Source organism: Pseudophryne corroboree, chromosome 9 (assembly GCF_028390025.1).
Source record: "Pseudophryne corroboree isolate aPseCor3 chromosome 9, aPseCor3.hap2, whole genome shotgun sequence".
Classification (NCBI taxonomy): Eukaryota; Metazoa; Chordata; class Amphibia; order Anura; family Myobatrachidae; genus Pseudophryne; species Pseudophryne corroboree.
In genome coordinates, this window is record NC_086452.1 from 3,689,152 (window position 1) to 3,707,289 (window position 18,138).

General features: G+C 54.2%; 1 protein-coding gene across 2 annotated transcripts in view; it reads left to right on the forward strand.

Moving 5' to 3' along the window:
• Positions 1 to 18,138, forward strand: part of ZYG11B (zyg-11 family member B, cell cycle regulator) — a 148,635-nt gene that overhangs the window by 42,793 nt on the left and 87,704 nt on the right. For both annotated transcript variants that reach the window (XM_063938894.1, XM_063938893.1), the window contains one exon: positions 1,425 to 1,524. In XM_063938894.1, the coding sequence (XP_063794964.1) occupies positions 1,425 to 1,524 (100 nt within the window). The remainder of the gene's footprint in view (positions 1 to 1,424; positions 1,525 to 18,138) is intronic.

Below are 18,138 nucleotides of genomic sequence, written 5' to 3' on the forward strand. Positions count from 1 at the left end.
TAGGTTTCGCCTAGCCCTGCAGGTCACAAGATGAAGCTATCGTCTTTAGGCAAATTAGAACTATTTTTGGCATATAAATATAAGGAGAACTCTTCCCTATTGCTAGGGGAAACAGCATACAGCAAGATGTTCACAGCAGAAAGTAGTTGGTATAATACACTCTGGAGGCACGCAGGCCTCCTTTTTATCTCAGTTCTACACACAGTACCACAGGGGGGTAAGCCCTCCCTGTCTTCTCCAACCAATCAGATTATCGCACAAAATATAAATAAATACAAGTTACATTTCAAAAGATAATCATTAGATAAAGCGCATTCCTGCTCCTCTTCATATATAACCAAACCAGCGGCTTTCACAAACACAATCTGATTACCATGCTCCCGTCTCTCTCAAATCTCCATGTAAAACCAGCATGGCTTATCACACAACAGGAAAGGCTGGAAACACAAACAGTCTTCTTCCCAAACCTTCACTTGTATCTCAAAGAAAATGTTTGGCCACCAAATGGCCGGCTTATTGACACTTACCTGTACATAGCAAGTCTGGAGCTAGGACAATTACCATATGACTGGCTATGTACAAGGGGCTGAAGAACAATCAAAGCCCTTTAGAATCAAAATAACTCAGACTGTACTTTTCTCATAAGTGCTCTGTCCATGCCGTCCTATAACCGCGCAGTCCATCATTCTCCAACTACGCACTGCGCAGCGATATAACATATGACACATTATTAAACATACATTTAGTCATGTATAGTGCATGGTGCCTAGAGCCAAGTGGTCCTTTTTAAAATGGCACCTAGTGCCCTTTGTCCATTTAAAATGGCGCCTGGCAGCTGGGGGGTCTCTGCGGCCACATGTGTATTTAACAAAAACGTCTGATCAGATCTTGTCCCAGTAAAGTGCTTGCTATAACCCCTCACTACTGGCGCATGTGTACCTGCCATACCCCGAGGCAGGGGAGGGATCAGGAGATGCGTTCTTCAGTAATGGGGTAGCCCATAGGCATGTAAAGATGGCATTACATATTGGCACCAAGTATTTTGGAACATGGACCAGCGGCAGTCTCCCTGGGTGAGGCTGCAGTAACCATGCATGTCCCATATTCCCGACAGCACCTCTAGCCTCGGCCGGGGCCTGCGCTCTAGCCTCGGCCGGGGCCTGCGCTCTAGCCTCGGCCGGGGCCTGCGCTCTAGCCTCGGCCGGGGCCTGCGCTCTAGCCTCGGCCGGGGCCTGCGCTCTAGCCTCGGCCGGGGCCTGCGCTCTAGCCTCGGCCGGGGCCTGCGCTCTAGCCTCGGCCGGGGCCTGCGCTCTAGCCTCGGCCGGGGCCTGCGCTCTAGCCTCGGCCGGGGTCGGCGCTCTAGCCTCCGCTGGCAGGGACGTGGCACCTGTACTGTGTAGTGACATAATACACTTTCTCCGCAGGTTTGATGCGGCAAAGCTGGTGATGCAGTGGTTGTGTAACCATGAAGACCAGAACATGCAGAGGATGGCGGTGGCCATTATTTCTATCCTCGCTGCAAAGGTTTGTATTGCGCTCTCTGTCCTATAGGCGGTATAAGTCATCTCTCTTTCACACCCTGGCCGGCTTCTAGCTGCGTTGTTTTCTCGCTGTCCCCTAGGGGGCGCTGCAGATTTGTGGACTTTACCACATACATGATAGATGGGACAAGCCACAGGGCCTCAGACTTCTGCTTCTCAGATGCCTCCACAATACACTATATTCTAGATGATCTGCAGATGTGCCACATACACCTGTCCTCAGAACGCACCAAATAGCCACCGCCTTTCTACTCAGCTGGGCCCAAGCACCTAGTACACCCTGGGCCTGATTCACATGAGGTTGGAAGCTGCGGTGATAGCGCTGTATGGGGATGCAGCAGGAGGCGTCTGTTACATGCTGTGGTGATAGCGCTGTATGGTGATGCAGCAGGAGGCGTCTGTTACATGCTGTGGTGATAGCGCTGTATGGTGATGCAGCGGGAAGCGTCTGTTACGTGCTGTGGTGATAGCGCTGTATGGTGATGCAGCAGGAAGCGTCTGTTACGTGCTGTGGTGATAGCGCTGTATGGTGATGCAGCAGGAAGCGTCTGTTACATGCTGTGGTGATAGCGCTGTATGGTGATGCAGCAGGAGGCGTCTGTTACATGCTGTGGTGATAGCGCTGTATGGTGATGCAGCAGGAGGCGTCTGTTACATGCTGTGGTGATAGCGCTGTATGGTGATGCAGCAGGAAGCGTCTGTTACATGCTGTGGTGATAGCGCTGTATGGTGATGCAGCAGGAGGCATCTGTTACGTGCTGTGGTGATAGCGCTGTATGGTGATGCAGCAGGAGGCGTCTGTTACGTGCTGTGGTGATAGCGCTGTATGGTGATGCAGCAGGAAGCGTCTGTTACGTGCTGTGGTGATAGCGCTGTATGGTGATGCAGCAGGAAGCGTCTGTTACATGCTGTGGTGATAGCGCTGTATGGTGATGCAGCAGGAGGCGTCTGTTACATGCTGTGGTGATAGCGCTGTATGGTGATGCAGCAGGAGGCGTCTGTTACGTGCTGTGGTGATAGCGCTGTATGGGGATGCAGCAGGAGGCGTCTGTTACATGCTGTGGTGATAGCGCTGTATGGTGATGCAGCAGGAGGCGTCTGTTACGTGCTGTGGTGATAGCGCTGTATGGTGATGCAGCAGGAGGCGTCTGTTACATGCTGTGGTGATAGCGCTGTATGGTGATGCAGCAGGAAGCGTCTGTTACATGCTGTGGTGATAGTGCTGTATGGTGATGCAGCAGGAAGCGTCTGTTACATGCTGTGGTGATAGCGCTGTATGGTGATGCAGCGGGAGGCGTCTGTTACGTGCTGTGGTGATAGCGCTGTATGGTGATGCAGCAGGAAGCGTCTGTTACATGCTGTGGTGATAGCGCTGTATGGTGATGCAGCGGGAGGCGTCTGTTACGTGCTGTGGTGATAGCGCTGTATGGTGATGCAGCAGGAGGCGTCTGTTACATGCTGTGGTGATAGCGCTGTATGGTGATGCAGCAGGAAGCGTCTGTTACATGCTGTGGTGATAGCGCTGTATGGTGATGCAGCAGGAGGCGTCTGTTACATGCTGTGGTGATAGCGCTGTATGGTGATGCAGCAGGAAGCGTCTGTTACGTGCTGTGGTGATAGCGCTGTATTGTGATGCAGCAGGAGGCGTCTGTTACGTGCTGTGGTGATAGCGCTGTATGGTGATGCAGCAGGAAGCGTCTGTTACATGCTGTGGTGATAGCGCTGTATGGTGATGCAGCAGGAGGCGTCTGTTACATGCTGTGGTGATAGCGCTGTATGGTGATGCAGCGGGAGGCGTCTGTTACGTGCTGTGGTGATAGCGCTGTATGGTGATGCAGCAGGAGGCGTCTGTTACGTGCTGTGGTGATAGCGCTGTATGGTGATGCAGCAGGAGGCGTCTGTTACGTGCTGTGGTGATAGCGCTGTATGGTGATGCAGCAGGAGGCGTCTGTTACATGCTGTGGTGATAGCGCTGTATGGTGATGCAGCAGGAAGCGTCTGTTACGTGCTGTGGTGATAGCGCTGTATGGTGATGCAGCAGGAGGCGTCTGTTACGTGCTGTGGTGATAGTGCTGTATGGTGATGCAGCAGGAGGCGTCTGTTACGTGCTGTGGTGATAGCGCTGTATGGTGATGCAGCAGGAGGCGTCTGTTACGTGCTGTGGTGATAGCGCTGTATGGTGATGCAGCGGGAGGCGTCTGTTACGTGCTGTGGTGATAGCGCTGTATGGTGATGCAGCAGGAGGCGTCTGTTACATGCTGTGGTGATAGCGCTGTATGGTGATGCAGCGGGAGGCGTCTGTTACGTGCTGTGGTGATAGCGCTGTATGGTGATGCAGCAGGAGGCGTCTGTTACGTGCTGTGGTGATAGCGCTGTATGGTGATGCAGCAGGAAGCGTCTGTTACGTGCTGTGGTGATAGCGCTGTATGGTGATGCAGCAGGAAGCGTCTGTTACGTGCTGTGGTGATAGCGCTGTATGGTGATGCAGCAGGAAGCGTCTGTTACGTGCTGTGGTGATGGCGCTGTATGGTGATGCAGCAGGAGGCGTCTGTTACATGCTGTGGTGATAGCGCTGTATGGTGATGCAGCAGGAAGCGTCTGTTACATGCTGTGGTGATAGCGCTGTATGGTGATGCAGCAGGAGGCGTCTGTTACGTGCTGTGGTGATAGCGCTGTATGGTGATGCAGCAGGAGGCGTCTGTTACGTGCTGTGGTGATAGCGCTGTATGGTGATGCAGCAGGAGGCGTCTGTTACATGCTGTGGTGATAGCGCTGTATGGTGATGCAGCAGGAGGCGTCTGTTACGTGCTGTGGTGATAGCGCTGTATGGTGATGCAGCAGGAAGCGTCTGTTACGTGCTGTGGTGATAGCGCTGTATGGTGATGCAGCAGGAGGCGTCTGTTACGTGCTGTGGTGATAGCGCTGTATGGTGATGCAGTAGGAAGCGTCTGTTACGTGCTGTGGTGATAGCGCTGTATGGTGATGCAGCAGGAGGCGTCTGTTACGTGCTGTGGTGATAGCGCTGTATGGTGATGCAGTAGGAAGCGTCTGTTACGTGCTGTGGTGATAGCGCTGTATGGTGATGCAGCAGGAGGCGTCTGTTACGTGCTGTGGTGATAGCGCTGTATGGGGATGCAGCAGGAGGCGTCTGTTACGTGCTGTGGTGATAGCGCTGTATGGTGATGCAGCAGGAGGCGTCTGTTACATGCTGTGGTGATAGCGCTGTATGGTGATGCAGCAGGAGGCGTCTGTTACGTGCTGTGGTGATAGCGCTGTATGGTGATGCAGCAGGAAGCGTTTGTTACGTGCTGTGGTGATAGCACTGTATGGTGATGCAGCAGGAGGCGTCTGTTACATGCTGTGGTGATAGCGCTGTATGGGGATGCAGCAGGAGGCGTCTGTTACATGCTGTGGTGATAGCGCTGTATGGTGATGCAGCAGGAGGCGTCTGTTACGTGCTGTGGTGATAGCGCTGTATGGGGATGCAGCAGGAGGCGTCTGTTACATGCTGTGGTGATAGCGCTGTATGGTGATGCAGCAGGAGGCGTCTGTTACGTGCTGTGGTGATAGCGCTGTATGGTGATGCAGCAGGAGGCGTCTGTTACGTGCTGTGGTGATAGCGCTGTATGGTGATGCAGCAGGAGGCGTCTGTTACATGCTGTGGTGATAGCGCTGTATGGTGATGCAGTAGGAGGTGTCTGTTACGTGCTGTGGTGATATCGCTGTATGGTGATGCAGCAGGAGGCGTCTGTTACGTGCTGTGGTGATAGCGCTGTATGGTGATGCAGCAGGAGGCTTCTGTTACGTGCTGTGGTGATAGCGCTGTATGGTGATGCAGCAGGAGGCGTCTGTTACGTGCTGTGGTGATAGCGCTGTATGGTGATGCAGCGGGAGGCGTCTGTTACGTGCTGTGGTGATAGCGCTGTATGGTGATGCAGCAGGAGGCGTCTGTTACGTGCTGTGGTGATAGCGCTGTATGGTGATGCAGCAGGAGGCGTCTGTTACGTGCTGTGGTGATAGCGCTGTATGGTGATGCAGTAGGAAGCGTCTGTTACGTGCTGTGGTGATAGCGCTGTATGGTGATGCAGCAGGAGGCGTCTGTTACGTGCTGTGGTGATAGTGCTGTATGGTGATGCAGAAGGAGGCGTCTGTTACATGCTGTGGTGATAGCGCTGTATGGTGATGCAGCAGGAAGCGTCTGTTACGTGCTGTGGTGATAGCGCTGTATGGTGATGCAGCAGGAGGCGTCTGTTACGTGCTGTGGTGATAGCGCTGTATGGTGATGCAGCAGGAGGCGTCTGTTACGTGCTGTGGTGATAGCGCTGTATGGTGATGCAGCAGGAAGCGTCTGTTACGTGCTGTGGTGATAGCGCTGTATGGTGATGCAGCAGGAGGCGTCTGTTACGTGCTGTGGTGATAGCGCTGTATGGGGATGCAGCAGGAAGCGTCTGTTACGTGCTGTGGTGATAGCGCTGTATGGTGATGCAGCAGGAGGCGTCTGTTACGTGCTGTGGTGATAGCGCTGTATGGTGATGCAGCAGGAGGCGTCTGTTACATGCTGTGGTGATAGCGCTGTATGGTGATGCAGTGGGAGGCGTCTGTTACGTGCTGTGGTGATAGCGCTGTATGGTGATGCAGCAGGAGGCGTCTGTTACGTGCTGTGGTGATAGCGCTGTATGGTGATGCAGTAGGAAGCGTCTGTTACGTGCTGTGGTGATAGCGCTGTATGGTGATGCAGCAGGAGGCGTCTGTTACGTGCTGTGGTGATAGCGCTGTATGGTGATGCAGTAGGAAGCGTCTGTTACGTGCTGTGGTGATAGCGCTGTATGGTGATGCAGCAGGAGGCGTCTGTTACGTGCTGTGGTGATAGCGCTGTATGGGGATGCAGCAGGAGGCGTCTGTTACGTGCTGTGGTGATAGCGCTGTATGGTGATGCAGCAGGAGGCGTCTGTTACATGCTGTGGTGATAGCGCTGTATGGTGATGCAGCAGGAGGCGTCTGTTACGTGCTGTGGTGATAGCGCTGTATGGTGATGCAGCAGGAAGCGTTTGTTACGTGCTGTGGTGATAGCGCTGTATGGTGATGCAGCAGGAGGTGTCTGTTACATGCTGTGGTGATAGCGCTGTATGGTGATGCAGCAGGAGGCGTCTGTTACGTGCTGTGATGATAGCGCTGTATGGTGATGCAGCAGGAGGCGTCTGTTACGTGCTGTGGTGATAGCGCTGTATGGTGATGCAGCAGGAGGCGTCTGTTACGTGCTGTGGTGATAGCGCTGTATGGTGATGCAGCAGGAGGCGTCTGTTACGTGCTGTGGTGATAGCGCTGTATGGTGATGCAGCAGGAGGCGTCTGTTACATGCTGTGGTGATAGCGCTGTATGGTGATGCAGCAGGAGGCGTCTGTTACATGCTGTGGTGATAGCGCTGTATGGTGATGCAGCAGGAGGCGTCTGTTACATGCTGCGGTGATAGCGCTGTATGGTGATGCAGCAGGAGGCGTCTGTTACGTGCTGTGGTGATAGCGCTGTATGGTGATGCAGCAGGAGGCGTCTGTTACATGCTGTGGTGATAGCGCTGTATGGTGATGCAGCAGGAGGCGTCTGTTACATGCTGTGGTGATAGCGCTGTATGGTGATGCAGCAGGAGGCGTCTGTTACGTGCTGTGGTGATAGCACTGTATGGTGATGCAGCAGGAGGCGTCTGTTACGTGCTGTGGTGATAGCGCTGTATGGTGATGTAGCAGGAGGCGTCTGTTACGTGCTGTGGTGATAGCGCTGTATGGTGATGCAGCAGGAAGCGTCTGTTACGTGCTGTGGTGATAGCGCTGTATGGTGATGCAGCAGGAGGCGTCTGTTACATGCTGTGGTGATAGCGCTGTATGGTGATGCAGCAGGAGGCGTCTGTTACATGCTGTGGTGATAGCGCTGTATGGTGATGCAGCAGGAGGCATCTGTTACATGCTGTGGTGATAGCGCTGTATGGTGATGCAGCAGGAGGCATCTGTTACATGCTGTGGTGATAGCGCTGTATGGTGATGCAGCAGGAGGCATCTGTTACATGCTGTGGTGATAGCGCTGTATGGTGATGCAGCAGGAGGCGTCTGTTACGTGCTGTGGTGATAGCACTGTATGGTGATGCAGTAGGAAGCGTCTGTTACGTGCTGTGGTGATAGCGCTGTATGGTGATGCAGTAGGAAGCGTCTGTTACGTGCTGTGGTGATAGCGCTGTATGGTGATGCAGTAGGAAGCGTCTGTTACGTGCTGTGGTGATAGCGCTGTATGGGGATGCAGTAGGAAGCGTCTGTTACGTCCTGTGGTGATAGCGCTGTATGGTGATGCAGCGGGAGGCGTCTGTTACGTGCTGTGGTGATAGCGCTGTATGGGGATGCAGCAGGAGGCGTCTGTTACATGCTGTGGTGATAGCGCTGTATGGTGATGCAGTAGGAAGCGTCTGTTACGTGCTGTGGTGATAGCGCTGTATGGTGATGCAGTAGGAAGCGTCTGTTACGTGCTGTGGTGTTAGCGCTGTATGGTGATGCAGCAGGAGGCGTCTGTTACGTGCTGTGGTGATAGCGCTGTATGGTGATGCAGCAGGAAGCGTCTGTTACGTGCTGTGGTGATAGCGCTGTATGGTGATGCAGCAGGAGGCGTCTGTTACGTGCTGTGGTGTTAGCGCTGTATGGTGATGCAGCAGGAGGCGTCTGTTACGTGCTGTGGTGATAGCGCTGTATGGTGATGCAGCAGGAAGCGTCTGTTACGTGCTGTGGTGATAGCGCTGTATGGTGATGCAGCAGGAGGCGTCTGTTACGTGCTGTGGTGATAGCGCTGTATGGTGATGCAGCAGGAGGCATCTGTTACGTGCTGTGGTGATAGCGCTGTATGGTGATGCAGCAGGAAGCGTCTGTTACGTGCTGTGGTGATAGCGCTGTATGGTGATGCAGCAGGAGGCGTCTGTTACGTGCTGTGGTGATAGCGCTGTATGGTGATGCAGCAGGAGGCATCTGTTACGTGCTGTGGTGATAGCGCTGTATGGTGATGCAGCAGGAGGCATCTGTTACGTGCTGTGGTGATAGCGCTGTATGGTGATGCAGCAGGAGGCGTCTGTTACGTGCTGTGGTGATAGCGCTGTATGGTGATGCAGCGGGAGGCGTCTGTTACGTGCTGTGGTGATAGCGCTGTATGGTGATGCAGCGGGAGGCGTCTGTTACGTGCTGTGGTGATAGCGCTGTATGGTGATGCAGCGGGAGGCGTCTGTTACGTGCTGTGGTGATAGCGCTGTATGGTGATGCAGCGGGAGGCGTCTGTTACGTGCTGTGGTGATAGCGCTGTATGGTGATGCAGAAGGAAGCGTCTGTTACGTGCTGTGGTGATAGCGCTGTATGGTGATGCAGCAGGAGGCGTCTGTTACGTGCTGTGGTGATAGCGCTGTATGGTGATGCAGCAGGAAGCGTCTGTTACGTGCTGTGGTGATAGCGCTGTATGGTGATGCAGCAGGAAGCGTCTGTTACGTGCTGTGATGATAGCGCTGTATGGTGATGCAGTAGGAAGCGTCTGTTACATGCTGTGGTGATAGCGCTGTATGGGGATGCAGCAGGAGGCGTCTGTTACGTGCTGTGATGATAGCGCTGTATGGTGATGCAGCAGGAGGCGTCTGTTACGTGCTGTGGTGATAGCGCTGTATGGTGATGCAGCAGGAGGCGTCTGTTACGTGCTGTGGTGATAGCACTGTATGGTGATGCAGCAGGAAGCGTCTGTTACGTGCTGTGGTGATAGCGCTGTATGGTGATGCAGCAGGAGGCGTCTGTTACATGCTGTGGTGATAGCGCTGTATGGTGATGCAGCAGGAGGCGTCTGTTACATGCTGTGGTGATAGCGCTGTATGGTGATGCAGCAGGAGGCGTCTGTTACGTGCTGTGGTGATAGCGCTGTATGGTGATGCAGCAGGAGGCGTCTGTTACATGCTGTGGTGATAGCGCTGTATGGTGATGCAGCAGGAGGCGTCTGTTACATGCTGTGGTGATAGCGCTGTATGGTGATGCAGCAGGAGGCGTCTGTTACGTGCTGTGGTGATAGCGCTGTATGGTGATGCAGGAGGAAGCGTCTGTTACGTGCTGTGGTGATAGCGCTGTATGGTGATGCAGCAGGAGGCGTCTGTTACGTGCTGTGGTGTTAGCGCTGTATGGTGATGCAGCAGGAAGCGTCTGTTACGTGCTGTGGTGATAGCGCTGTATGGTGATGCAGCAGGAAGCGTCTGTTACGTGCTGTGGTGATAGCGCTGTATGGTGATGCAGCAGGAGGCGTCTGTTACATGCTGCGGTGATAGCGCTGTATGGTGATGCAGCAGGAGGCGTCTGTTACGTGCTGTGGTGATAGCGCTGTATGGTGATGCAGCAGGAGGCGTCTGTTACGTGCTGTGGTGATAGCGCTGTATGGTGATGCAGCAGGAGGCGTCTGTTACGTGCTGTGGTGATAGCGCTGTATGGTGATGCAGCAGGAAGCGTCTGTTACGTGCTGTGGTGATAGCGCTGTATGGTGATGCAGCAGGAGGCGTCTGTTACGTGCTGTGGTGATAGCGCTGTATGGTGATGCAGCAGGAAGCGTCTGTTACGTGCTGTGGTGATAGCGCTGTATGGTGATGCAGCAGGAGGCGTCTGTTACGTGCTGTGGTGATAGCGCTGTATGGTGATGCAGCAGGAAGCGTCTGTTACATGCTGTGGTGATAGTGCTGTATGGTGATGCAGGAGGAAGCGTCTGTTACATGCTGTGGTGATAGCGCTGTATGGTGATGCAGCAGGAAGCGTCTGTTACGTGCTGTGGTGATAGCGCTGTATGGTGATGCAGCAGGAAGCGTCTGTTACATGCTGTGGTGATGGCGCTGTATGGTGATGCAGGAGGAAGCGTCTGTTACGTGCTGTGGTGATAGCGCTGTATGGTGATGCAGCAGGAAGCGTCTGTTACGTGCTGTGGTGATGGCGCTGTATGGTGATGCAGCAGGAAGCGTCTGTTACGTGCTGTGGTGATAGCGCTGTATGGTGATGCAGCAGGAGGCGTCTGTTACGTGCTGTGGTGATAGCGCTGTATGGTGATGCAGCAGGAAGCGTCTGTTACGTGCTGTGGTGATAGCGCTGTATGGTGATGCAGCGGGAGGCGTCTGTTACATGCTGTGGTGATAGCACTGTATGGTGATGCAGCAGGAGGCGTCTGTTACATGCTGTGGTGATAGCGCTGTATGGTGATGCAGCAGGAAGCGTCTGTTACGTGCTGTGGTGATAGTGCTGTATGGTGATGCAGCAGGAGGCGTCTGTTACATGCTGTGGTGATAGCGCTGTATGGTGATGCAGCAGGAAGCGTCTGTTACATGCTGTGGTGATAGCGCTGTATGGTGATGCAGCAGGAGGCGTCTGTTACATGCTGTGGTGATAGCGCTGTATGGTGATGCAGCAGGAAGCGTCTGTTACATGCTGTGGTGATAGCGCTGTATGGTGATGCAGCAGGAGGCGTCTGTTACGTGCTGTGGTGATAGCGCTGTATGGTGATGCAGCAGGAGGCGTCTGTTACGTGCTGTGGTGATAGCGCTGTATGGTGATGCAGCAGGAGGCGTCTGTTACGTGCTGTGGTGATAGCGCTGTATGGTGATGCAGCAGGAGGCGTCTGTTACATGCTGTGGTGATAGCGCTGTATGGTGATGCAGCAGGAGGCGTCTGTTACGTGCTGTGGTGATAGCGCTGTATGGTGATGCAGCAGGAGGCGTCTGTTACATGCTGTGGTGATAGCACTGTATGGTGATGCAGCAGGAGGCGTCTGTTACATGCTGTGGTGATAGCGCTGTATGGTGATGCAGCAGGAAGCGTCTGTTACATGCTGTGGTGATAGCGCTGTATGGTGATGCAGCAGGAGGCGTCTGTTACGTGCTGTGGTGATAGCGCTGTATGGTGATGCAGCAGGAGGCGTCTGTTACGTGCTGTGGTGATAGCGCTGTATGGTGATGCAGCAGGAGGCGTCTGTTACGTGCTGTGGTGATAGCGCTGTATGGTGATGCAGCAGGAGGCGTCTGTTACATGCTGTGGTGATAGCGCTGTATGGTGATGCAGCAGGAAGCGTCTGTTACGTGCTGTGGTGATAGCGCTGTATGGTGATGCAGCGGGAGGCGTCTGTTACGTGCTGTGGTGATAGCGCTGTATGGTGATGCAGCAGGAGGCGTCTGTTACGTGCTGTGGTGATAGCGCTGTATGGTGATGCAGGAGGAAGCGTCTGTTACGTGCTGTGGTGATAGCGCTGTATGGTGATGCAGGAGGAAGCGTCTGTTACGTGCTGTGGTGATAGCGCTGTATGGGGATGCAGCAGGAGGCGTCTGTTACGTGCTGTGGTGATAGCGCTGTATGGTGATGCAGCAGGAGGCGTCTGTTACGTGCTGTGGTGATAGCGCTGTATGGTGATGCAGCAGGAGGCGTCTGTTACGTGCTGTGGTGATAGCGCTGTATGGTGATGCAGCAGGAAGCGTCTGTTACATGCTGTGGTGATAGCGCTGTATGGGGATGCAGCAGGAGGCGTCTGTTACATGCTGTGGTGATAGCGCTGTATGGTGATGCAGCGGGAAGCGTCTGTTACGTGCTGTGGTGATAGCGCTGTATGGTGATGCAGCAGGAGGCGTCTGTAACGTGCTGTGGTGATAGCGCTGTATGGTGATGCAGCGGGAGGCGTCTGTTACATGCTGTGGTGATAGCGCTGTATGGTGATGCAGCAGGAGGCGTCTGTTACGTGCTGTGGTGATAGCGCTGTATGGTGATGCAGCGGGAAGCGTCTGTTACGTGCTGTGGTGATAGCGCTGTATGGTGATGCAGCAGGAGGCGTCTGTTACATGCTGTGGTGATAGCGCTGTATGGTGATGCAGCAGGAGGCGTCTGTTACGTGCTGTGGTGATAGTGCTGTATGGTGATGCAGCAGGAGGTGTCTGTTACGTGCTGTGGTGATAGCGCTGTATGGTGATGCAGCAGGAGGCGTCTGTTACGTGCTGTGGTGATAGCGCTGTATGGTGATGCAGCAGGAGGCATCTGTTACATGCTGTGGTGATAGTGCTGTATGGTGATGCAGGAGGAAGCGTCTGTTACGTGCTGTGGTGATAGTGCTGTATGGTGATGCAGCAGGAGGCGTCTGTTACGTGCTGTGGTGATAGCGCTGTATGGTGATGCAGGAGGAAGCGTCTGTTACGTGCTGTGGTGATAGTGCTGTATGGTGATGCAGCAGGAGGCGTCTGTTACGTGCTGTGGTGATAGTGCTGTATGGTGATGCAGCAGGAGGCGTCTGTTACGTGCTGTGGTGATAGCGCTGTATGGTGATGCAGCAGGAGGCGTCTGTTACGTGCTGTGGTGATAGCGCTGTATGGTGATGCAGCAGGAGGCGTCTGTTACGTGCTGTGGTGATAGCGCTGTATGGTGATGCAGCAGGAGGCGTCTGTTACATGCTGTGGTGATAGCGCTGTATGGTGATGCAGCAGGAGGCGTCTGTTACATGCTGTGGTGATTAGTGCTGTATGGTGATGCAGCAGGAGGCGTCTGTTACGTGCTGTGGTGATAGCGCTGTATGGTGATGCAGCAGGAGGCGTCTGTTACGTGCTGTGGTGATAGCGCTGTATGGTGATGCAGCAGGAGGCGTCTGTTACATGCTGTGGTGATAGCGCTGTATGGTGATGCAGCAGGAAGCGTCTGTTACGTGCTGTGGTGATAGTGCTGTATGGTGATGCAGCAGGAGGCGTCTGTTACGTGCTGTGGTGATAGTGCTGTATGGTGATGCAGCAGGAGGCGTCTGTTACGTGCTGTGGTGATAGCGCTGTATGGTGATGCAGCAGGAGGCGTCTGTTACATGCTGTGGTGATAGCGCTGTATGGTGATGCAGCAGGAAGCGTCTGTTACATGCTGTGGTGATAGCGCTGTATGGTGATGCAGCAGGAGGCATCTGTTACGTGCTGTGGTGATAGCGCTGTATGGTGATGCAGCAGGAAGCGTCTGTTACGTGCTGTGGTGATAGCGCTGTATGGTGATGCAGCAGGAAGCGTCTGTTACGTGCTGTGGTGATAGCACTGTATGGTGATGCAGCAGGAGGCGTCTGTTACGTGCTGTGGTGATAGCGCTGTATGGTGATGCAGCAGGAAGCGTCTGTTACATGCTGTGGTGATAGCGCTGTATGGTGATGCAGCAGGAGGCGTCTGTTACATGCTGTGGTGATAGCGCTGTATGGTGATGCAGCAGGAAGCGTCTGTTACGTGCTGTGGTGATAGTGCTGTATGGTGATGCAGCAGGAAGCGTCTGTTACATGCTGTGGTGATAGCGCTGTATGGTGATGCAGCAGGAGGCGTCTGTTACGTGCTGTGGTGATAGTGCTGTATGGTGATGCAGCAGGAGGTGTCTGTTACATGCTGTGGTGATAGTGCTGTATGGTGATGCAGCAGGAGGCGTCTGTTACATGCTGTGGTGATAGCGCTGTATGGGGATGCAGCAGGAGGCGTCTGTTACGTGCTGTGGTGATAGCGCTGTATGGTGATGCAGCAGGAGGCGTCTGTTACGTGCTGTGGTGATAGCGCTGTATGGTGATGCAGCAGGAGGCGTCTGTTACGTGCTGTGGTGATAGCGCTGTATGGGGATGCAGCAGGAGGCGTCTGTTACATGCTGTGGTGATAGCGCTGTATGGTGATGCAGCAGGAAGCGTCTGTTACATGCTGTGGTGATAGCGCTGTATGGTGATGCAGCAGGAAGCGTCTGTTACGTGCTGTGGTGATAGTGCTGTATGGTGATGCAGCAGGAAGCGTCTGTTACATGCTGTGGTGATGGTGCTGTATGGTGATGCAGGAGGAAGCGTCTGTTACGTGCTGTGGTGATAGCGCTGTATGGTGATGCAGCAGGAAGCGTCTGTTACATGCTGTGGTGATAGCGCTGTATGGTGATGCAGCAGGAGGTGTCTGTTACATGCTGTGGTGATAGCGCTGTATGGGGATGCAGCAGGAGGCGTCTGTTACGTGCTGTGGTGATAGCGCTGTATGGTGATGCAGGAGGAAGCGTCTGTTACATGCTGTGGTGATAGCGCTGTATGGTGATGCAGCAGGAGGCGTCTGTTACATGCTGTGGTGATAGCGCTGTATGGTGATGCAGCAGGAAGCGTCTGTTACGTGCTGTGGTGATAGCGCTGTATGGTGATGCAGCAGGAAGCGTCTGTTACTTGCTGTGGTGATAGTGCTGTATGGTGATGCAGCAGGAAGCGTCTGTTACGTGCTGTGGTGATAGCGCTGTATGGTGATGCAGCAGGAAGCGTCTGTTACGTGCTGTATGGTGATGCAGCAGGAGGCGTCTGTTACGTGCTGTGGTGATAGCGCTGTATGGTGATGCAGCAGGAGGCGTCTGTTACATGCTGTGGTGATAGCGCTGTATGGTGATGCAGCAGGAAGCGTCTGTTACGTGCTGTGGTGATAGCGCTGTATGGTGATGCAGCAGGAGGCGTCTGTTACGTGCTGTGGTGATAGCGCTGTATGGTGATGCAGCAGGAAGCGTCTGTTACGTGCTGTGGTGATAGCGCTGTATGGTGATGCAGCAGGAAGCGTCTGTTACGTGCTGTGGTGATAGCGCTGTATGGTGATGCAGCAGGAAGCGTCTGTTACGTGCTGTGGTGATGGCGCTGTATGGTGATGCAGCAGGAGGCGTCTGTTACATGCTGTGGTGATAGCGCTGTATGGTGATGCAGCAGGAGGCGTCTGTTACGTGCTGTGGTGATAGCGCTGTATGGTGATGCAGCAGGAGGCGTCTGTTACATGCTGTGGTGATAGCGCTGTATGGTGATGCAGCAGGAGGCGTCTGTTACGTGCTGTGGTGATAGCGCTGTATGGTGATGCAGCAGGAAGCGTCTGTTACGTGCTGTGGTGATAGCGCTGTATGGTGATGCAGCAGGAGGCGTCTGTTACGTGCTGTGGTGATAGCACTGTATGGTGATGCAGCAGGAAGCATCTGTTACGTGCTGTGGTGATAGCGCTGTATGGGGATGCAGCAGGAGGCGTCTGTTACGTGCTGTGGTGATAGCGCTGTATGGTGATGCAGCAGGAAGCGTCTGTTACGTGCTGTGGTGATAGCGCTGTATGGTGATGTAGCAGGAGGCGTCTGTTACATGCTGTGGTGATAGCGCTGTATGGTGATGCAGCAGGAAGCGTCTGTTACGTGCTGTGGTGATAGCGCTGTATGGTGATGCAGCAGGAAGCGTCTGTTACGTGCTGTGGTGATAGCGCTGTATGGTGATGCAGCAGGAAGCGTCTGTTACGTGCTGTGGTGATAGCGCTGTATGGTGATGCAGCAGGAGGCGTCTGTTACGTGCTGTGGTGATAGCGCTGTATGGTGATGCAGCAGGAAGCGTCTGTTACGTGCTGTGGTGATAGCGCTGTATGGTGATGCAGCAGGAGGCGTCTGTTACGTGCTGTGGTGATAGCGCTGTATGGGGATGCAGCAGGAAGCGTCTGTTACGTGCTGTGGTGATAGCGCTGTATGGGGATGCAGCAGGAAGCGTCTGTTACGTGCTGTGGTGATAGCGCTGTATGGTGATGCAGCAGGAGGCGTCTGTTACGTGCTGTGGTGATAGCGCTGTATGGTGATGCAGCAGGAAGCGTCTGTTACGTGCTGTGGTGATAGCGCTGTATGGTGATGCAGCAGGAGGCGTCTGTTACGTGCTGTGGTGATAGCGCTGTATGGTGATGCAGCAGGAGGCGTCTGTTACATGCTGTGGTGATAGTGCTGTATGGTGATGCAGCAGGAGGCGTCTGTTACATGCTGTGGTGATAGCGCTGTATGGTGATGCAGCAGGAAGCGTCTGTTACGTGCTGTGGTGATAGTGCTGTATGGTGATGCAGCAGGAAGCGTCTGTTACGTGCTGTGGTGATAGCGCTGTATGGTGATGCAGCAGGAGGCGTCTGTTACATGCTGTGGTGATAGCGCTGTATGGTGATGCAGCAGGAGGCGTCTGTTACGTGCTGTGGTGATAGCGCTGTATGGTGATGCAGCAGGAAGCGTCTGTTACGTGCTGTGGTGATAGCGCTGTATGGTGATGCAGCAGGAGGCGTCTGTTACGTGCTGTGGTGATAGCGCTGTATGGTGATGCAGCAGGAGGCGTCTGTTACGTGCTGTGGTGATAGCGCTGTATGGTGATGCAGCAGGAGGCGTCTGTTACGTGCTGTGGTGATAGCGCTGTATGGTGATGCAGCAGGAGGCGTCTGTTACATGCTGTGGTGATAGCGCTGTATGGTGATGCAGCAGGAAGCGTCTGTTACATGCTGTGGTGATAGCGCTGTATGGTGATGCAGCAGGAGGTGTCTGTTACGTGCTGTGGTGATAGCGCTGTATGGTGATGCAGCAGGAGGCGTCTGTTACGTGCTGTGGTGATAGCGCTGTATGGTGATGCAGCAGGAGGCGTCTGTTACGTGCTGTGGTGATAGCACTGTATGGTGATGCAGCAGGAGGCGTCTGTTACGTGCTGTGGTGATAGCACTGTATGGTGATGCAGCAGGAGGCGTCTGTTACATGCTGTGGTGATAGCGCTGTATGGGGATGCAGCAGGAGGCGTCTGTTACATGCTGTGGTGATAGCGCTGTATGGTGATGCAGCAGGAGGCGTCTGTTACGTGCTGTGGTGATAGCGCTGTATGGGGATGCAGCAGGAGGCGTCTGTTACATGCTGTGGTGATAGCGCTGTATGGTGATGCAGCAGGAGGCGTCTGTTACGTGCTGTGGTGATAGCGCTGTATGGTGATGCAGCAGGAGGCGTCTGTTACGTGCTGTGGTGATAGCGCTGTATGGTGATGCAGCAGGAGGCGTCTGTTACATGCTGTGGTGATAGCGCTGTATGGTGATGCAGTAGGAGGTGTCTGTTACGTGCTGTGGTGATATCGCTGTATGGTGATGCAGCAGGAGGCGTCTGTTACGTGCTGTGGTGATAGCGCTGTATGGTGATGCAGCAGGAGGCTTCTGTTACGTGCTGTGGTGATAGCGCTGTATGGTGATGCAGCAGGAGGCGTCTGTTACGTGCTGTGGTGATAGCGCTGTATGGTGATGCAGCGGGAGGCGTCTGTTACGTGCTGTGGTGATAGCGCTGTATGGTGATGCAGCAGGAGGCGTCTGTTACGTGCTGTGGTGATAGCGCTGTATGGTGATGCAGCAGGAGGCGTCTGTTACGTGCTGTGGTGATAGCGCTGTATGGTGATGCAGTAGGAAGCGTCTGTTACGTGCTGTGGTGATAGCGCTGTATGGTGATGCAGCAGGAGGCGTCTGTTACGTGCTGTGGTGATAGCGCTGTATGGTGATGCAGCAGGAGGCGTCTGTTACGTGCTGTGGTGATAGCGCTGTATGGTGATGCAGCAGGAAGCGTCTGTTACGTGCTGTGGTGATAGCGCTGTATGGTGATGCAGCAGGAGGCGTCTGTTACGTGCTGTGGTGATAGCGCTGTATGGTGATGCAGCAGGAAGCGTCTGTTACGTGCTGTGGTGATAGCGCTGTATGGTGATGCAGCAGGAGGCGTCTGTTACGTGCTGTGGTGATAGCGCTGTATGGGGATGCAGCAGGAAGCGTCTGTTACGTGCT